A 22,201-nucleotide genomic window follows, 5' to 3' on the forward strand; every position below is an offset into this window, starting at 1 on the left:
ATCCGATACGCGCAGCATTGCACGTATTCATTTGAGCGTCTCCTTTTTTTTCTCTTTCACATTTATTTCCGTTCATGTCATCGAATACACGTGTGCCAATGTTACAACGAACACGTTAAACGCGCGCGAGATTTATAAATGAAAATGAAAAACGCGATCGCGTCATCATACGCCGAAAACTCAGTCAATAATGTAGCATCGTCGCGGGAACAATGAAAATAAAATTCATGTTACATGCACAAATCCATGGATTGTGTGTACCTTTACATCAAAGAGGATTTTCCCCGAGTTGTGCTAACAACAAGCATGTCATGCTCAGCCACTCGAACGTCTCACAAAGCGAACAATGTTTGAAAAACAATTATCTATTATTTCGTAATACGAAAGTATAAAAATGAAAACACGATTCCCTGCAAAATTTTGCTTCACAAAACAAATTATTCTACTTAGTATTTTTTTACATTCCTTGCACGCTATTCGCATTTTCTTCGCAATTAATTAATACCTCGTTCTTTTCCCGTTCTTTTGCATTCAATTAATAATGTAACTGAATTCGACATTTGTGCGGACGGAAGAACCGTTAGTCGCTATAACGGATTTGACACATTATTATTTTACGGAAAAGCTAATTAATATGTCGACGGGGCGGGCAAAACAAAGCCTCATTTCCGCGACCGATCAATGATTCTGGACAACGTAATTATCAGCTCCATTTACGCCACTGACAGTGATGATTCATTAACGTGGGGGTAAAAGGTGGCGAACGGTCCATATGCGCCGCTATTTTTATGGCGCCATTATGAAAAGCTTGCCTAATTCGGTCTGATGTCATTAATGTCTGCGATTCGGCGATAAATTATTCAGGATAATTGGATTCAGGGCCTGCATAAAATCCACTTAGTATATGGCGCCCATTCAGTAAAGGTAGTCGCGGGCCACATGGACATAAAAAGGGGGGAGGAGAGCGAGCTAATGCTCCGACATGAGATTATTTTATACCGGGCTCTATGGCGTGTGTTGTAAATCGACGCTATAGCGCGACCCACCGTAGTGCGGTATTTAATAGTTCATGCTGTATTACGCCGAGCGAAATAATATCGTTCCGAAATTTAAATTTTTTGGGGAGCTTGCAACCATTAAAACGCGCACTTAGAAATAATAAGTAATCCTTTATTCATTATCCTTTATTCAAATAAAATTTAACAGATCCTGATATATTAAGCATACATTATCTTATATATATATTAATTTATATCATTTCTATTTATAAATTCATTTTTATATTTTTACTATTTAGAAACATGTAATAATTGCTTTTTCTTTTGCCTCGCAGTTACTTTTTTAATCTTGAAGAGGTCCGCACAAAGGGTGTGTTTGCGAATAACGCTGATCTTTAACATCGCAGATTGCATTCGTATATTTTGTTGCATTATTAAGCCAAAGGCGAAAGAATTTTCCGCGTCTGCAAAATGGACGCGCCTCTGTATACACTACCCCACGGCAATTGCTCTGTACTGCAATACGCACGGCGTGCAAGCAAACATTTTTCATTTAGTCGAATACTCTTAAATATCAAAGAGTGCGCACACGGAAAGCGAGGAAGAACGCAATTCTCCGTGGCTACCGCGTCCCAGCATTACGAACCGATTCTCGGGCGTCTGTTGTCTACACAAAGCTAAAAATGACGAAAGAGAACAAAAAGAAACGCGGCGAAAAGAACGTACGGCGAAGCAGAAGGGAAGCACACGAATTAATTAAGAGTCCGCGGATCGCCGGGGCGAGCAAACAAGGTGCGGCGCAGTCGCCGTGGTTCACAGGTACACCGAATATCCGGTCGCGGTCGTGTGCGAACCGGAGAAAGAAGGTCGGCAAGGAAGATAGCGGCGGTTGAAAATGCGAGCCGCCCCTTCGTCGATTCGCCGCGGCGCGTATGCCCCCGCGTGTTATATCGCTCGATATACAAACGAAACCGCGGAGACCCCGGCGGGAGTGCATCTCTTCTCCGAGCTGTCTCGCGGAGAGAACGGGCGGAGAGAGACTGCGAGACACAAGAGGTTGAAGAATGTGCACTCAGCGTGATTGGTGCTGCGCGCCGGTGCATAGTGCCGGCTGTCGGCATGAAAACTCGAGAATTTTCCCAACTACTCATGTGCACACAGCCGAAGACGTGCGTATAAACCTGCCTCTCACCGCGCGGCGTCTTAGCCACCGTGATCGAACTATCGGCTTTCCTGTCGTAGAACTATTCTCTTTTTCCCTCCCTGTATTCCGGTCTTCTATTTCCGTCTTAGTATATAGCGAGAAATGTATAAGTTTTAGCAACTCGCATTGTGGTTGAACACGGAGATTTTTGGGCTTTTCTCGCGCACAAATATTTTATCCGCGACGGAGAAAAAAAAAAGGATACGAATTTGAAAGCATTTTTAATTCGTAGGTTCATCCAATCATGAGAAATCAGGAAATCTCTTATATCATTGAAGTATGAAATTTGCAAAGGGATTGGTTTGAGAGATATATGGGTAAAAGAGTTTTTTTCAATCTTTTTAGTGCGCATTGTGTGTCGACGAACGAAACTTTTAATCCGTTTTATAACAGCCACTGTTATTTTGTTAAGCCGCTTTAAATGAAATCGTAAATCAGACAGATGCCCAAATTCTGCTTGTCTTGTTACATTTGCCGAGCAGCAAAGCGAATTTGTATTGGGATTTTACAGAGAGATTTTCCAATAGCAAATAATATTCGGCGTGTTGCAAGCTATTGGTTTATTCGCGTAGACATAAACAACAAACTACGCTTGCAAGTTGTAATGTAAATCGGACCGAATAAAGTACATTCAGTATTTGTCAGAAGCTAATATTTATCGAAAGATCAGATTCATATTGCTATTGCAGCTACCGCAAAATTAAATGTTATTAACGAAACGTATTAACAATTTATATGAACACAATATGAACAAGAAAAGAGGAAAATCAACTATTATTATATTAATATATTGAACAAATATAATATTAAAATAATTACAGATGCGCAATATGCATATGCAAAATTTCTCTCTCTCTCTCTCTCTCTCTCTCTTTCTCTCTCTTTCTCTTTCTCTCTCTCTTTCAAAGGTTCATGATATTTATTTCACATTTATCCAAGTAAAATTAGTATTTTCCATAATGATTACAATACATAATAAATACAATTTTCATTAATTAAAAAATATCGAAAACACAGTACATCTCTGTTCGCATGAAATGAAATATCACTTGGCTCTGTGTATTTATTCTCAATTTCATACAAGACGATCCGTCCATAGTGGCTTGATACATACGTCTATACATATATATCCCAAACTTCGCGTTACCGGTGGGTTATCCATGAGCACGAGAGATAGGCGGGAATTTACTAAACCAAATCTGCTGTGGTGAGCACAACGGAGGCCGAGCCGGGCACAGTGATGTGAGTCGTGTCAACGCGCGATTCTGCAAGCAGCTCGGAGTGCACGCTGGACGCATAGACGATCAACTGCCCTGGAATATTCATCCAAGTTCTAGCATCGACGGCGACCGGCGTGTCTGCGAAGTTAACCATAAGCGCCACGACGGACACCCCGTGTCGTCGCACTACCCCCAGGATTTTCTCGGTAACCAGAACGGTCTCCGTGGAACCCTGCTCGATAACAGGCTTCCTTTTCAATCGCGACAGAGACTTAAATACTTTGTAATGGAACACCGTCGCGGTCTTTTGCGCTGCCAAATTCAGACTCTTGTAATTGCTGTGCACCGGAAGCCACGTTTTATTGTTGGCAGAGAAGCCGGCGCTGGTGCTGTTGTCCCATTGAAAAGGCGTTCTTGCCGGATCCCTCGATTTTAAATGATATCTAAAAGACGATAAGACGGAAATTAATTGTACGATTTAATGATGGGAAAAGAATTTAATATTAAGAATCGAATTGATTGATAATATATTTTGTTATAAATTTTAATGAAAACATTGTATAAATTAATAGCAGTCTTTTAATAATGTAGCGTAATTACACGATACGTTATAATTGTAGTATTACGAAGTTGATAGTAATGTTACAAAATAGATAACGTACGGTTTATTAATAAAATAACGCATCGATAGATTCCATTTCAAATTTACTGCGCTACACAACGATACGGTTCTATTCGGGTTCATCTCCACTCACGATAGTACCTATTGGGTCCAGCTATGCATCCGACGGGATCCACGGTTTCCGCATACGTAAAATTCCTGTCGAGCATGCCGATCTCGTCGCCGTTGTAAATCACGCTCACGCCGGGTAAAACGATCGCGAGCATGGAGAGCTGATCGGCCCGCTTCTCGCCGAATCGGGAAGCCGCGCGATGATTATCGTGATTTCCCACGACCCAGTTCGCGACGTACGCTGGATTTTTAGGCATGATATTCATCCAGCTGTCGATGGAGCGCTTGAAATCGGCCGCGCTGGATTTGTTATTCAGGTCGAGGATGAGCATAAAGTTGAACGGCACGTTCGAGCCCGATTCATAGTACAATGCGAAATCCGTGTCGGCCTCAGTCAGAATCATTTTCGTGTCGAACGTTTTCGAGTGATTATCCAGCAAGTTCCGCCAGGATCGGAGAACATCGTAAATCTCGACTAGATTTCTCGTATAAATGTGGTCCAAGGTTTCGTAGTCGTCGTCTGGTAAGCCGGATTCGTTTCTTCGGGGCTCGTCCGGGAAACGGGGGTCTTCAAATAGATGACTAACGGTATCGATGCGAATGCCATCTATACCGCGATCCATCCAGAAATTTAGCACGTTCGTCATCTCTCGTTGCAGCGCGGCGCTACGATGGTTGAGATCCGCTTGAGCAACGTTGAACTGATGTAGGTAATACTGTTTTCGTACCGGATTCCATTCCCAGGCGGAACCTTGGACAACGCTCAGCCAATTGTTTGGTGGCTTCCGAGTGCCATTTACCATCTTCGCGTCGCGCCAGACGTAATACTCGTCGTAGGGCTTGATCCGTAGAACGCTCTTCTTGAACCATTCGTGCTCGTGAGAGCTGTGATTGGGTACGAAGTCAAGGATTACCTTCAATCCGAGGGACTTCGCACGGGCCACAAGCTTGTCGAAATCGGTCAAGGTACCGTAATCCCTGTCGACGTCGGTATAATTAGAGATGTCGTAACCAAAATCGAATTGCGGACTGGTGTAGATCGGCGACAGCCATAACGCGTCGGCGCCGATGTCCGCGATGTATTCCAACTTACTCGTGATACCGTCCAAGTCGCCGATCCCGTCCCCATTATTATCTTTGAAACTTCGCGGATAAACCTGATACACGAGACTGTTCTTGTACCAATCTCTGCTTGCATTCTCGGCAGATACCGCGGTAGTCAGAGCGACCAACGCCGTAATGAAAACGGAGAGGCGATGCATAGTGACTGATTCGAGATTGGATTCCGATACGCTTTTATACTATGAGATGAAACTCTTAAAAATTTGTAATAGATACGGTATTGGAATATTATCACTTTGATAAATTCATGACTGCGTCTTGCTGTATCTAAGAATCAGTGATAATCACGGTATAGTTGGCATTTTTTATATAATTGATACCATATAGTTTTATACAATCCTTTGTACATTATCTGAAAGCGCGATAAGTATTGTAATTTTATTAAAAATATTTATTGCAATAAATATTGCAATTGTTAAAAATTTTTTATTTTTTTATCTTCAAATTTTGTTTTACAACGAGAGAAAATGTAAATTGCAGAATCGAAAATTGCAAAATTGCTTTAAATTTGTTTTGCAAAAATACGTGATTTTGCAAAATAACATTGTCATTAATAAATGAATTTAATTTTTGTTCGCATAAAACTCTTGAAATTTGAAACAGTAATAATCAAAGGACAAGAGAAAATGTAACATTTTTGAAGAGTTTAAATGCGCGATTATGAATGTTTCATAATTATCGTTGATTTATACGATAATTTGTATAGATATGTTAATTTACATTATACGACAAATTGTACGCTTCAATTTCATATGCAGAATGTCAGTCAGAGCAAAATAATGTTTCGATGCACGTCGTAGAGCTGCGTAACACGACGTTTTTAATTTGTTTTTATCATGGCAAAGGTTAAACTTAAAAAAATCGTAATCTTTTTTTCACAAACATTTTAATAAAAAATAAATATACTTTATTAAAAGAAAATGAAGAAGTCTGAGAAGTTAATCGGAAAATCTATAAATGAGAATTCATTAATAAATCTGCGGAAGAACCAAATTAAGAATTTAATTGATATCGTTTTAGCATAAATTTTGGCATCTTATAATAAAATCAACATTTGCGGTTTAAATAAAATTTATTTTCTTGAAGAAAAAAATATATTTTATACATAGTCACATAAATGAACAAACAAATCATTTATTTCAAGTAAAAGTCGCAATAATTAATTGCAAATACTAACACTTGATGATGTTAAGAAATTTATAAATACATTTTCTTCGAACATCTCTCTTTTGAGATTTATACAAGACTGTCTGCCCGCAGAGAAAATAGCTTGTATACATCTATATGTACATATTGGAAACTTCACTTTACGGAGAACTATCGATTAGCATGAGAGATAGGTAGAAATTTACTAAACCAAATCCGCTGTTGTGAGTACAACGGAGGCTGAGCCGGGCACGGTGAAATGAGTCGTGTCAGCGCGCGATCCTGCAACCAGATTGCTGTCCACGCTGGGCGCATAGATGATCAACTCCTCTGGAATATTCAACCAAGTCCTGGCGTCGACGGTGACCGGCTCGTCGGCGAAGTTAATCAGAAGTGTCACGACGGATTTGTTGCGTCGCCGTACTACACCTAAGATTTTCTCGGTGACCAACGTGGTCTGCAGGGAGCCTCGCGCGACAATGGGCTTCTTCTTTAGTTTCGTCAGGGACTTGAATACTTTGTAATGGGACTTTGCCGCGGTCTTTTGCGCCGCCAAATTTAAAGTCCTGTAATTGCTGTGCACCGGAAGCCACGTTTTACTGCTAGTAGAGAAACCGCCGCTAACGGTGTTGTCCCATTGAAAAGGCGTTCTTTCCGGATCTCTCGATTTCAGATGGTACCTTAAAATATATAATTTTGAGATTATTTAAATGAATTAATGCTGATTGATTAATATAAGTAATATGTTTTCAAAGGCATATTATATATTTTTTTTGTTAACAAGCCAACGTAAAAGATGACGTAATAAATTTTATTTTTTTTTAACGAATTACAGTTTTTCAATTAGTTATCATTGATTGAATTAGTGATGAATTAATTGACTGATTGATTATTAAAAACAAATTGAGTTATGAAAATATGAAAACAAATATCTCCAATGTATTTATATTAATTGGTATGAATTATAAATAATTTCTGTTAAAACGATATTTTTGACTTGATATAATCATCTTTTTAGTTTGTCATTCAGTTTGATGTGACATTATAAAACCGCAAAATGATTCATTTATGGATTTCAAAAATATGATATGACCGTAACGATATGATTTTATTCGGATTTATTTCCACTCATGACAGTACCTGTCAGGTCCAGCATTGCATCCGGCGGGATCTTTAGTTTCCTCATATGTAAAATTTCTGTCCAGCATGCCGATCTCGTCGCCATTGTAAATCACGGTGACACCGGGTAAAATGGTCGACAGCATGGAAAGCTGATCCGCCCGCTTCTCACCGTATCGGGAAGCTACGCGATGATTATCATGATTGCCTACCACCCAGTTTGGAACGTACTGTGAACCTTCTGGCATGTTATTCAACCAGCGATCTACGTAACGTTTAAAGTCGGCCGCGGTGGATTTGTTATTCAGGTCGGAAACGAACATGAAGTTGAAGGGTACGGTTGAGCCTGCCGGATAGTACAACATGGTGAAATTTAAATCTGCGTAAGCTTCGGTCAGAAACATCTTTGTGTCAGCCTTCGGCGAGTGTCTGTCCAACAGTTTTCGCCAGGTCTTGAGAAGGTCGTAACTCGGGAGTTGATTCTTCGTGTAGATGTGGTCCAGAGTATCGTAGTCGTCGGGCGGCAATCCGGGTATGTTGGTTGGCGGCTCGTCCAGGAAGCGAGGATCCTCGAACAAGTGATTGACGGTGTCAATGCGGAAACCTTCCACGCCGCGATTCATCCAGAACGTCAGCACGTTCTTTATTTCTTGTTGTAACGCGATGCTGTTGTAGTTGAGTTCCGGCTGACCAGCGGCGAACTGATGCAGATAATACTGCTGCCTCACGTCGTTCCACTCCCAGGCGGAGCCTTGGAAGGCGCTCAACCAGTTGTTCGGCGGTTGCCTGGTACCGTTGACTATTTTCGCGTCGCGCCAAACGTAATACTCGTCGTAAGGCTTGATCCCCTGAATGCTCTTCTTGAACCATTCGTGCTCGTGAGAGCTGTGATTGGGCACAAAATCGAGAAGTACCTTCAGTCCGAGGGACTTTGCCTTCGCAACGAGTCTGTCGAAATCGTGCAGAGTACCGTATTCTTCATTGACATCGGTGTAGTTGGCGATGTCGTAGCCGTAATCTATCTGCGGACTGGGGTAGATCGGCGACAGCCAGATAGCGTCGGCGCCGATGTCCGCGATGTGCTCCAATTTGCTCGTGATGCCGTTCAAATCACCGATGCCGTCTCCATTGCTATCTTTGTAGCTTCTCGGGTAGATCTGATATACCAGACTGTTCTTGTACCAGTTTTTATTACCCCTGGCTTCCGGGGAAATCGCCGCGGCACTGGTCAGCGCGACAAGTGCCGCAATGAGAACGCACGTACGATGCATTGTGATCGTTTGACTCTGTTGATCCACTCGGATACATTTTATAGACGACGAGCTTCGGAAAAAATTCCTAACAGCAGATATGAAATTGTTGTCTTATCGGTCTTAGTTAGAGTGCTTGATAAGTTTTGAATTACGTGTGGTCGTATCCAAAGACTGATAACTTGACGATAGCTGCTGACATTCTTCGCAATGTGATCAGCTACTGCCAAGTAGTTTCATATGTATGTATGACTAGTTTTTATAGTATCTCGAACGTGATAATTCTTGCAATTGTATGAAAATATTATTCGCATTTGCATCATCAGGTCTTTTGCCACAACAAAGAAATAGATTGCACAATCAAGAACTAAGAAACTTATCATGTATTTTTGTGAAGCGTTATCGGTAAAGAATTTAATTACCTCGTAATCAATGTACGCAAAATTATTCCATTGCCATCACTTTTACAAGTGTTTGTGGACTCGCAAAGATAAATCGATGCAGCATTTGTGCAAGTAATCGTTTCTTGAACTTGAACGGCTGCGAGCAATCGATAGTGCTCCATAAAACATTTCGCATACGCCGCACGTTTCGCAATGTATCGTTGATAATACAATTTCGCATTTCAAATTTCAAAATAATGCCACGCCGCGGATTTCATCGCGAGAAAACCTGCGGCGAGGCACACCGATACGCGCTCCTTGATGCGATGTTAGCTCTTTGGTGCATCGACGTGTACGAGAATCGATTTCGCCGGCCACTTTAGAAATTCGCGGAATCGCGCGGCCCGTACGTTTTTATAACTCGTTCTCGGACAGGAAGAGATTTGCAGTTTCCTGCGAAAAGTACCGACCTCGTAACACCGCGTATAACATCGACTCGCAGCCGCGGCTGCGATAAGATTTTTCGATCCCCGGCCGGTTTGAAAAATGGCAAAATATCCAGACCCGCACCATCTCGCGTGTGCAAGGCGTTTATGCGTGTTGGCCTCGTAACTGCTATCGCGACCCACGCCTAATTATACAGGTGGTTTCGCCACCTGCATTTCTTACCTTCTCATACAGCCGGTCAATTTAATCTCGGCACGGGCGTCGGGTGTTCTATCGGGAATAAATTTGCTATTACCGCGAAATATCGTGGACATCGTTGCAAAATTTTTTTTCCACCTCGAGGGCCATTTTTCATTCTTTAAGTTCTTGGCGTGTATTCAAAAACGACATAAAAATTGCGCTTGTATTTCGAAAATTCAACGGCGACATCCTTTGAAGTGAATTTCGTTTTTTAATATGATAAAGTGCCATCATTCAACATTTTTCAAGCGGAAATTGCATTGTAAAGGGAACGGTGAAAGTTACAATGCAATTGAGAAAAGAATAACTCATCGCATAAGAATAAATTGAAGTAATACTCTTTTACATACATTGAATTAAAATATTATAATATTATCTATGACGAGCTGGCAATTGCAGTTTTTCCATACTTTTAATAATTCTTCGAAATTTTACAAGTAGCAAATGAACAGGTAAAATAACGTATAAAAAGTGTCAAGTTGATGGAAAGTTTTTCTAATTTCTTTACACGGAGTTTGACATTATTACGCACAAATGGCGAATGAATAAAAATGCATAATCATTTTTCCTCCGACTATATTGTTTATATTTTTTTGTCTCTTCTCTTCTCTTTGGAAAATTGTCTGATAAATGGAAAAAGTCTTGATAGAAACAGTCCCATCGCAGTTTCCTTTTTACTTTTATTCTCGGCATTGTCGGATACTCTGGAACATTCAACTCCGGAAAGGCGGCTCTCACTTTGCGATTCTTTGATATATTCTGTCGCAACGTTCCCGTTTGAAGTAAAACGCGTGCGTTAGATCCCAATGAAAGAAAAGGAAGTGTACCTTTCCTACGCAATGTAAACACAGCTTATCTATTGATATTGGTGAAGCGTAAAATGGAAAAGTCGGCATAAAGGAAGTTAATGAAAGAGCACTTATGCTCGGTTTCACTCCAACGATGAATATCTCTTTATCCGCAATTTTCATATTTCAAATAAACAGACTTTTTCAGCCGATAAAAGGCGGAAATATCAGTTTTTCCGCGAAATAAATTAATTGTTAATCTGTGTAATAAAAATGCAATTTTACAAATTGCGTGTGGGCGCTTTCAGAAATTGTACTTCGGCTTAATCAGATCGAAATCGAATAATTATAACCAAATAGGAATATTGAATCAACGAGGAGAAATCGCACAAATTACACAAAGGAGAAAAAAGTAATAAAGCGACAATGTGTAAATTGGCCGCGGATTAAAAGTGCAGTCTCTAAAGAACATAACCGGCAAAAACGTTTGCGTTTCACGGAATAATTTATGGTTACGAATGCAGCGGGATGGCCGGAAAATATTACCGTCAGCAGGAATTCTCATACGGCTATCACCGTGAAGTTTTGTCTCCGGGTGTTATTTATATGGGTAATTTTCTTCATGGCTTATAGCCAACTTAATTCATTCATTATCCGGACGGGCGATAAAGACAATTTCACCGAGATGATGTATCATTCTTATTAGCAGCGCTATTCCCATTGTTGACTTCCACGGGCTCTCAAGTTTATCAAAATTTCTGTTTAGTCTCACGGCGTTATTTATGAACGTTTCTACTAGCATATTAGTATACCCCGGGGAAATATGTTGACATGTATAAGCACTTCATCTTCATTCGATTAATCTTATCATGCGTGAGTACCCGACGCTAAAACACGTTAAGTCATTTTCAACCAACGTTTACAGCGATGAAAATGGAGAATTAATACATTATTATCGAACGTTGCAATTTATTTATTAGTGAAATTTATTTGTTTTTATTTTCCATTGTGCACATATAGATTTTTTAACAATTTTTTAACAATTTATACAAATTTAAATAACAGGTAAAAATATCATGAGAAAAATATTAAAATTTGGAACATTTTCGACTTATCGGCAAATATGTTTGATAGAAAAAACGTATACAATTTTAATTCTTATTTTTACAGAAAAATAAACAATACATAGCAGCAAAAGGTTCAACGATGCAAATTGTGAAATGCGTCAAGTACGAATCAACGAGAGAAAATCAAAATATAATTATTTGTAATCTCAAAAATCATATCTGTTCGCAATTATGTTCTCTCGTGACAAGAGTTAATTTCCGCTGCGCGCGCTTCCATTAATTAATTATAAAATGACCTCGCGTTATCGGATGTCAGCTTGTTTTTCTGATTGTATGATTGTATGATTTTCGATGATCGGCTATATTTTACGCCAATTTTCATCTCGGAAATAGTTCGTGACACATGATTGCTTGGAAAGACCGACGCGACGAAGGCGGGAAACTGGCGTGGCCAATGTAACGAGGCCACCTTATGTCAGCCACCCTCAGCGGCGCGATGGGGTAGTCAAACAACCCCCTCACAGTTTACGGCCGTAATTAACTTCCTAGGTTATTAGCCCTCGTTCGTGGCGGCTGCGTGCCACTCTCTCCAGGACTTAGTTCTGAACGGTCTTTCGCGCAACTCGTCCGATGAGTTCTGTCCAGCTGCTTCGGCAAGTTTATCTTGCCAACTTGCGCAAAGAAATGTTTTTAAAAGTTGCTGAAAGTTCGAAGCGTGGAACTAATCGTACATAATTATTCGGGCATTATGTAAAAGAAGGAAAGAAAGGAAAAGATCGGATAAGTGCATTTATAGCAAATATTTGTTGCATTTTTAAATTCGAGATTAGTTAAATTATGCATAATACAAAGTAGGATTGCGTCAAATTAGCAAATTTTTGAAACTGAAATAAACGTAAATATATGATACTTAATTTTCAGTTTATTGAAGATTCTGGACTTTATCTAAGGATGTAGCATCTTGTTTCCGTTGCGACAAGTGGCATCTGTTGCATCTGCAAACAATCGTCGACAGGTAGCACATTCTTTTAAAATTCACGACATTCCTTCCATTTGCAGCGCGAACTTTCATATCTGGATTTCAGCAAAGAATACTTTGCTGGCGAACTTTAGATAAGCTCGAATGGAGCTACGCGAACATTTTAACATAATCTATAGGAATTTCTCCACGTCACGTTCTATATTACGCGTTAAGAAACAAAAAAAGCTAAGGACTATTCGGTTGCTTTGTACATTTATTAATCGGCTTCATATTTTGTCACACTTCGTAAAACATACGAATTTATTTGAAATTTTGATAGTACGATGATATTTATCGATGTATTAAGTTTTACGACCGCGTTATTCAATTAAACAAATGCACGCCCTGAGTGATAACGAGGGCGTATAGTGAACAACAAAGGTAACATTATTATCTTGTGTGAGCGGCAAATTGTAATTTTATATTAATTAATTGAACAAACAAAATAATATTTCGAGAATTTCGAAACATATTTTTACTTAATAGGGAAACGTGTATTATTATTAATTTTCCAAATTATATTAATGAAATTACAAAAATTGTCATTACAGAAATCTGTTAGAATGCTTTTTTGAATAACATGCGAGCGTTAATACAAGCGAATTCCGCGTAAACGCAATCCGCTTTGTGATAACATATTTAGGATTTTAATCCTTCATACTCATATATTCTATGTATAATAACTTAATGCATTATTTATCTGAAAATTATGAAATTATATAATCGCGCAAATATTAAAAGATACAAATGGTAATATACCATTTGATTTTTTATCATTATTTTTCTGATCCGGTATCCGGAAAGATCCGAATTTAATTTCATAATGTAATGCACATCGATATTACACAGAGCTAACATCAAATGCAAAGGGTTAAAAGGGATCTGAAAAAGGATATTTCTGATTTCCATTCGTATCCGTTATAAAACGAGACGTGACTCCGCGACGGGTTCGCTCTATGCAGAGCTGTAGCTCTTTAAAACTTGGCGCAACGTCGTACGATATCTCTCAGAAGAGCGACCGTAATTCAAAGCCGCGGATCAAGTTCTGGGAGATCTTCCATTCGTTCGTACCTCTTTCCTTCTTTTTTTTATAATTATGCGCGTCTCGCCAACAAAGAGTGCCAGACCGGTCGTCGGCCCCTTTCCGGCCGTGAAATCCGGGAAGGCTCCTCGGTCGGTCGACGTCGCCGGCTCCTTTCGGAAACTTCGCCTCGAGTCTCGATGTAAACGACTCTCGCACTGTCTGGCACCTCATTACACAACTACCGCACGCAGTCGTCTCGTCGTAAAGGAAAACCGGAAACTCCCGCCGGAGAAAGGCGAGACGTGAGACAGATAGGATAGGCCGCGCAAGGTTTTCACCGTGAAAGTTTCGTTGTGTTAGAGACATCGACAGGCAGACTGAAACTGATTTTGCGGGAACTAAGACGCTCGGTAATGCGCGTCGAATGTAATTTCAGGATAACACATTTCGTGCGCGCGAAATGGAAGAGTTAGAGATGGGAGAAGAAAGACAAAAGAGAAGATTGTGGAATATTTTCCAGGATTTTCACTCTTTTGAGATTTAAGTTAATATTACTTTTTTGCGGAGCTTTAAGCTGATTTCTCTAAATTCGCAAACTGATAAAATTTTCATTTGTCGCACAAATTCCTCTCTTGTCACATTTATTATGCAAATATACTAATAGAATTTTAATTTATATTTAAATTCGCTTTGCAATTCTGAATATTTAATTATAAGCGAGTGAATGTGGCTTTCGCGAAGCCAGTTTTAACGAGACCAAATTCAAAAATTGCGTTCCAGAAAATTGATAGGTAAATAATTCGTGAGACGATTAAAGATCTGAATAATTTATGTAAGGAATTCCGCCGATGCAGGCGTTTTATAAAATCCCATGTAAGTTATTGATCCGCGGAGCGTAATACTTTGACCCTCATCAGCGGTACGCGCTTTACCTTGTCGCGTGCTTGATGCTTGCGGTAGGGATGTGGCAGAGTAACGACGTCGCATTTCGCTTGCGAGGGGCAAAGCGCCGCTTCGCGGGCGGATTTCTCGCGTCTGATAACGACGAATGGAAATAACCGATAACACACATCTCGCGTATACACTCTGAGTACAACCGGGCGCGCTGAATAGCCGCGCATTTATGCCCCCGGGAACGGGGAGAACGTCGTCTTTCATCCGCCGCGACGATACGAAAGAGTCTCAAGTCCGCGGATAAGATCGCAGACTCCTGCGAGCCTCCATGAATCGAGTCGCATCGTCGACGTTGAATCGCGCTTTAAGCCGCGCCGCGATCCCTTTATGTCTCCGCGCTTGGGCGGCCCGAAGAAGAACGGGCGACGCGGAAGGAAGAGCGCAAAGGGTGAGGTGTGATATTTATGAGCCGCCGACGCGAAGAATGTTTCACGGGTCTCGGGGGAAGATCGTGCGGCCTATTCACACGGCGACGATGCTGGGCGAACGTTGCCGTGTCGATGCCGGTCGCTTATCCGCGTATTGCGAGGAATGAAAACGGAAAGAGAATACGCCGCGGGGCGATCGCGCGACGTACCTCGTCGGCGTTCTCGTCGGAACGTTATTGCATCAATCCGAGCGTTTCGTTACGCGCGCCGATCTGGGCGTCTTAGTGAAACGCGTTGAAGATCGGCGACGGAATATATAAACCGCCCTCCGTGGAGGCATTCTCTGCGATATTTTGCGCGATGCAACGGCATCAACGACAAAATACGAGTCGGACGCGCGCGGAAAGCTAAAGGGAAAATATTTCTCTTGTATTACATACCGTTGGTTTTTTAAGACGGTGCGACGTGGAAAATACTTTCGCGCGGATACGACTTAAACCTCTGCTTTTTTCTTTAAACGTTTTGCTTTAAACGTACACAATGCATTTTTATTGTCGCGAATAGTCTAAAATTTTACTGGCATTTGCGATGAATATATTGCACTCGATAAATTCGATTCTTTTATTCTACTATTTTTATCCACCAGCTATCGTGACTGCGCCAATCAATAAGGTGCTATTTATCACATATCAGAAATGATGAATAATTAATTTACATACCGAAGAAGAAGTCTTTAATTATTCCAGGCACATAACATTACATAAAATACAGGCCGGCATATCCATTTGTGATATCTATTTCCGAGATAATCACGTTTCACCTCGCGTAGGTTTTCAGTGGATTTTAGACTGCATGCTGGCCTTCGCGGTGTGTCCCATAAGTGTGAGCAATTAAAATAATTAGGAGGAATAATCTCGAGTGAAATAGCATGCCGTGCTCGAATGTACGCAAATGTACGCGAGAACGTGCGAGACGAGCGAGCGAGCTTGGACGACCATAATTAAAACGCATGGCGGTGGTCGTACACGATGCCGCTCTAATCCTGCCCGCCCGCATACTTAGTCCGCGCACGCACTTTTAGCACTCGGCAAGCGCGTCAATAGCGGCTTCCGCATTGAGCACTCGTACATAATCTGCTCCCGTGAGCTTTCTTGACCCTTACCGCACGGTTTTAATTAAAAAGTTGAGCTTGAATAATGTTTATTTACCTCAATATAATGAAAGCGGGAATACATTTTATGACTTAAACGTCTAAATTGATTATTCGAATCTTCAATTTAAAAAAAAATGACAATTTTTATTTTAAAATTTATTTCAATAAAACAATCTTTACATTTATTTCTTTGCGTGATGAAAAACCATTAGTTATCAAATGTAATTGCGATTTGAAATATTAATTTTGCGTGTTGAATAAGAGATTGCAATAATATAACAAAGAATGATTAATACAAAAGAGATGTACAATTGATTGAAAAATAAACTTTATTTTACTTTATTCTGCTCCAAGAGCTATGTCGTATTGCAATCTTGTACTTTCTTCATGCTTGTAAGATTAAAGAAAAAAGGAAGTAAGAAAATTGGACTTATTCTTTGAATACATCAAAGACACAAATGAGCGAAGAAACCGTCAAATTACATCTTTTCTTAATAAAACCATTTCACTTTGCAGCGAAAACTTATATTTGAAATGTTACATTTAATTAAGTTCGAAATTAACATTTTTAAAATCATTAATAAAATAATATTGCAATGCGCACATAGTTTGTACAGACGATATAAAAAAGTCTTAAAAATATTTTACATGTATAAAATTCATAGTCTCCGCACGCATAAATCATATACGAGATTTCGTCATCAAAATGCAACTGTGTATTTCACAGCGGAATATATTAAATGTCACGATATCCATGTTTTATGAAATCTAAATTTCAAAAGTCATTTCCGTCTGTTATTAATCAACATAATAATTTCATTATTTATAATAATGTGTTGCATAATATATATATATAATTTTTAATTAAAATCTTTACATATCTGATAAAAAAGTGTGCAACTAGAATATTGTGACATTAATTTTGATTTCAACAATATAATTTAAAAAGTTTGTTCCTTTCATTTTTAATTCAACAAGAGCTTTCTGAAAGTAAAACACGCGCTTATTGCTTTCGAAGAGTAATTTATTCCCATCGATCTTACTTTATTTCGCAAACTTACAATAAAATCTTGAATTTTTTATTTTATCGTAACAAGTACATTTACGTCGTGATCCCTGCAGTACACAATTCAGAAAAAGAATATGACGCAAAGGTCTGTTGGCGCACGAATAATTATCTCTCGTCTCCGCGCGTCTCGTTTTACGCATGTTCGCCGATGATAGGAAAAAAAATTCATCGGTCGCGGCGCGCAACGTGATAAATTGAATTCAGCGTTGCCGAGTACATTTACGTACGAGTACACGCGTGTCCGCCGGTCGACTCGTCGTCGCGCGTAAGGGAGAGAGGAAGCTCCGTACGATATACGACACTTTAAATATACGCCGACAGTCCGCAGCGCGCTGCTAATCGTAACGAGCGTGCATTGTGCAAATTGGAGGATCCTTAATGGGCGGCGCAATTAGCAATACCGATGGCATGTGACGCACGCATCGCGTGGCATACGCGTACGCCGGGTTTAGTCGGTAGTCTAGCTACTATACACTACCTGTACGTGGCACACTGCATCGGCATAGCACGGACGAAAAAACCAATGATCGATGTATCGAAAATGTTTGCTCGCAGCGTGCAGAGGGACGGCGCGCCCGCTCGGAACCGATACGCTTATGTGCCGACAGAAACGTTGCCCAATCTGTGTCATCGATCGGTGCCTGCCGTTTCGGGCTCGCGTGGGTGCACCGATAATTACGTGGATGCGATTCAAATAACCGAGATGATTGGCGAGAGGAAGGATATGTGCGCAGCACGCTGTTACTTCTGCAACCGGCACCGCCGTCGCGTTTCGAACTATCGACAGCGAGGAATAAACGCGCAGAGGTACACGTGTGTATGATGAGATCGTTACGCCGATTTCGCGTTCAACTTAAGAGGATTATTTCTATTGATGAAAATGAATGACGGCTCACCGACGCTGCGCGATTATCGTTGCAAATTTATGATTATTGAAAGATTGATATAATAGTCTGATTAGTTATTAATGCCCCATTATGCATTTCTCGATCAATATTATAACAGTTTATTAGGTCTTGACTCGGTGAATAACGTATGATTGTACGCTTGAATGAATACCTTAATAATATGTAATAGTTTGTGTAATATTACATAAATTATTTTTGTGTTAATCTCTAAAGAAATAATAAACAAGCACGGTAATTGAGATCAGAAAAATTAATCTATAGATTAACTTCATAAAAGTGTAGTGAGGCATGTGATTGTAAATATTATTTTGCTACCGAGCACCATTTATCAGCACCAACACCTGTTAGTTATCTAAATCGGATAATCCCAATATATACAGCTATTAATACTGGATATTAAGTTTCTTTATCAAGCATTTACTGATATTACGTATCTATTTACTCGGATTAAACAATCATAATTGTAATCAAAGTTTACTAGCATTTAAAAACGAAAATTTGTATAATCACAGCGTATAACAATGATATTCATAATTAAAATTGATTTATTATTCAACAAGCAAAATGTTAACGTTGGCAAATTTGTTGATCATATTTGCTGTCAATTTGCCAACATTGCTAACATTTGACTATTTGAATATTTCTATAACATAAATTGTGTAATAAAATTAACTTTACATTATATTTATGCCAGAAATCATTTTTTATAGTCATTATTTTTATGGCATAGCAATTAATCTCAATATAAATATTACACTGACAAGGTAATGCGTATTATTTATCCGATAAAATTTTTGAAATTCGTATTTTTTCCTCTAAAACTTTTATTTCTCCGCTCGTCTAAATCGATATAAATTTTACTATATTAGTGATTAATTTTATATTATATAAACAGCGTGATAATACTATGTGTCTACTTGTTACCGAATGGTTCACATTCCATTAATACGCAGGCATTCAGGTGGTTCCAGTACATACACATTATTGCAGAAGCACGTCGGTCCACAAGCATAAAGCATATAGGCATATTGCAATATTGTTAGGCGTATGTTGTCGAATTATCAACGTTTAATTGAAATCCTTCAAAGTAAATCAGTCATATTTCAAGTTTCCAGAGTTTCTATAAATTAACAAATAAGAATAGAGAACTGTGGTATAAAAAAAGTAAAACTAGATAATGACTTATAAAAAAAATATTTTCTACATATTAACTAATGCAGGAATGGAAATAGATTTTGAAATCTAATAAACTCTTAAATATTAGAAATGCAAGGCTTTTAAACAGAGAGCCTTCGGAACAATAGGACAAACATGTCTGGACTTAATTAATGACATGTTGATGAACCGATAACTGGAAATCGCTGTAATTAACAACTGAGATGACTTAACCGGATATTACCTCAAGGAAGCGGCAAAAACTTCTTCTAAGGGTTAATCTGTTTAAGATTGATTGGATGGAAAGAATTCTTTTCTCGCTGAGTAAGAATAAAACGATCATGGGCATTAAGAGCTCATTCAACTTTTAAATTCAACTTATATTGAATTCTACTTATTAAACTCTGACAATTGTGAGAAGGAACGGAATAAGTGCATTCTCATTTTTCTTTGTTTAGTTGATTACAAATATGCAAGAATATTATATTATAGAATTTTATTTTATAATCACACATGCGAGGTAAATACATATCGTATTTCTACAAACACGGAGAATACAATTTTATTAATGAATATATATGTATAATTAATATAAAATAATTTTTTTACCAAAATAATTACAAAAAGTAAAAATTTGTGTTATACATATTTTATTTGAAAATATAAAATTTATATTAAATTTTAATTAATTTAATATTGAAATGCTGATTTATCTAATTACCTTTGTATTGCTTTTACGCACAAGTAATAATAATTGCTACAAAAAGTTGTACTATTACATCGTGATAAAAACAAAATTTGTTTTTTTATTTGTCGTATCTTATGTTAATTAACGTGCATCCATAACGGCTTTTCGTCGAAAGAAAATCTAATTTTAAATAGCTCTTATAGCTGGTAAGATGCACGAGTTAAAATCTGATTACACTTCTTCTGCTTGGCAAAACTTAAAGTGGTGCCCAGCTAAATTACTGCTTAGACGGTGCTTAAAGTATAGCCCATAATCTGATCGGCCGTCTCTTTACGCTGAGTCCAGCAATTTAGTCGTAAAGTGGTTTTAATTAGACTTTATGAGACATAATGCACTTTTCACGTTTCACGATTTCGAAATAAATAACAGAACGATATGTTTGATTTCAATATTATCAATAAATGCACAGTTGAAAGTAATACATATACGTGTGTGTGCCAAGTGGCATATATTTACATTTTAATTAATTCTCTTTTTTAAGCAACCTTGTCGTTTATTGCCATATCGTTTATATATAACCTTAGTACATATTCATTACGCTAGGAATTTCCATTTTTTCGCTTTAAAGTATTGCACCAACTAACGCCCTAATTCTGTCGTGAGTAATACTCGAATATATTCGAGGATATATTGTCGCAAGAAAATATGTTACGATCACATGAAACATATACGGAGCGCGCAATGTGTTGAAATCTGAATATATAAAGCAGGTTGATGGGAATGTCGCGTAATCTTCCAGCTGATCTTACTCGTAAATAATGTTCATGCGTGTATGTGACGGTATACGTAATGCGTACTTCTACGATTTCACGGATAGCCTGGTTTTAATTTTAGTCGGATTATTATTTATTTTTTTTTATCGTGCTTATTTTGTTATAATTATAATGGAACATATGTTGCTATTAAATGTAATTATTTGATACATAAATTGAACTAAAATAAAATATATGTATATTTAAACAAGATCTTGCATATATCTGTGCAAAATATTATTCTCTCAATGTTGAATTTACAATCGGCTATTTTCAAATTATTATTTGACAAGTGGCATTTAAAGCGCTAAATTGTAGTTAAAATTAGATGAAAACTACTTAAAGGGAAATCCTACACTTGCACGTATAGTAGATAAAACTTTCGTTGCATTACTTAAAAGGATATACGTGTTCGAGTAAATGAAAACTGTGATTTGCCGCAAACTTCGGTTATGCAAAGCGGTTGGACATTTTCCTCGGTGAAACGAATGCATCGTTATGGGTGAAGTGTAGCGAAGTGCGGTAAAGTGCGACGATGTTTGCCCACGGAACCGGAAGTAATGCGCGAAAATGCGACGACGATATGCAAATTGTAGCAATTTTGAATCTACGAGACAATCGCAGCAAAACTCTAAGACGTTGTTTAAAATGTACATAAAACAGTTTAATGATTATAAGACTTTAATCCTCTTCGAGAGCTATGCGTCTTATTATTAAATTTAAGTAAATAAAGTTTCTTATTTATTGTCGGTTTTTTATAACTTAAAGTGTTATATGAAAGAAAATTATCTACTATTTGTCTGTTTGATATTTTAGTACCACAAATACTCGACTACAAATTGTTTCGACCACAAATATTAAATGTTTTTGTATATCATATATATATATACATATGTATATAAGATATATTTTCCACAAATATTCTACAATTTAATAAACTAAATTAAAGATTGCAATATATTTTTAAACATTTGTTTGACAAATAATGAAATAGCCGTGCACTCTTTATTAGTACTGCCGCAAATGAAAATAACGCTTAAATATAATGCGATTATAGTACGGATAAAAGAAACGCACGCAAAACGGCAGTAGAGAACGCGAGCAAAGTAAAAAGGCAGGCCGGTATGCGCTAACGTTTGCGTTTCCGCGCTTGAACAAGGAATTGATAATACGGTGTAATCCCATTTTAGCGCATTATATGCAAAAAAAGCCAAGTAAATGCGGAAATCGCGAAAATGCTGACATCCGTTTCATTCCGCATGTATCGTTGCCGCGGGATTTTGTACGCGCACGCGGGATTACTTTCAGCTGACTATAAGCCCAAGTAATACC

At 38.5% G+C, this 22,201-nt stretch overlaps 3 protein-coding genes across 9 annotated transcripts in view; 1 reads left to right on the top strand and 2 right to left on the bottom strand.

Annotated features, from left to right (window-relative positions):
- The window catches only part of LOC105672535 (protein artichoke-like), a 386,355-nt gene that overhangs the window by 339,514 nt on the left and 24,640 nt on the right, over positions 1-22,201 (top strand). Inside the window, exon 1 of one of the 7 annotated variants that reach the window (XM_067353621.1) lies at positions 12,597-12,732. The exons of the other annotated variants lie outside the window; for them this stretch is intronic. The gene's annotated coding sequence lies outside the window, so the exon portion shown is untranslated. Of the gene's footprint in view, positions 1-12,596; positions 12,733-22,201 lie in introns of those variants that run through there. 7 annotated transcript variants of the gene reach the window in all.
- On the bottom strand, positions 2,962-5,450 carry LOC105672538 (maltase 1-like). The gene is made up of 2 exons (XM_067353629.1): positions 4,186-5,450; positions 2,962-3,865 (listed from the first exon to the last, which is right to left on the bottom strand). Exons 1-2 carry the CDS (start codon positions 5,415-5,417, stop codon positions 3,391-3,393), a joined length of 1,707 nt encoding a protein of 568 aa, XP_067209730.1. The 5' UTR covers positions 5,418-5,450; the 3' UTR covers positions 2,962-3,390.
- On the bottom strand, positions 6,331-8,831 carry LOC105672537 (alpha-glucosidase). Its single transcript, XM_012367547.2, has 2 exons — positions 7,564-8,831; positions 6,331-7,103 (listed from the first exon to the last, which is right to left on the bottom strand). Exons 1-2 carry the CDS (start codon positions 8,811-8,813, stop codon positions 6,629-6,631), a joined length of 1,725 nt encoding a protein of 574 aa, XP_012222970.1. The 5' UTR covers positions 8,814-8,831; the 3' UTR covers positions 6,331-6,628.

This window comes from Linepithema humile, chromosome 4 (assembly GCF_040581485.1).
Source record: "Linepithema humile isolate Giens D197 chromosome 4, Lhum_UNIL_v1.0, whole genome shotgun sequence".
Lineage (NCBI taxonomy): Eukaryota > Metazoa > Arthropoda > Insecta > Hymenoptera > Formicidae > Linepithema > Linepithema humile.

What these genes read in the sequence shown, in the direction of transcription:
- LOC105672538 (XM_067353629.1), bottom strand. Translation starts at nt 5,417, where the DNA reads ATGCATCGCCTCTCCGTTTTCATTACGGCGTTGGTCGCTCTGACTACC. An exon ending in TGCATAGCTGGACCCAATAG is followed by an intron (nt 3,866 to 4,185) that starts GTACTATCGTGA and finishes ATCGTCTTTTAG; the next exon opens with ATATCATTTAAAATCGAGGG.
- LOC105672537 (XM_012367547.2), bottom strand. Translation starts at nt 8,813, where the DNA reads ATGCATCGTACGTGCGTTCTCATTGCGGCACTTGTCGCGCTGACCAGT. An exon ending in TGCAATGCTGGACCTGACAG is followed by an intron (nt 7,104 to 7,563) that starts GTACTGTCATGA and finishes ATATATTTTAAG; the next exon opens with GTACCATCTGAAATCGAGAG.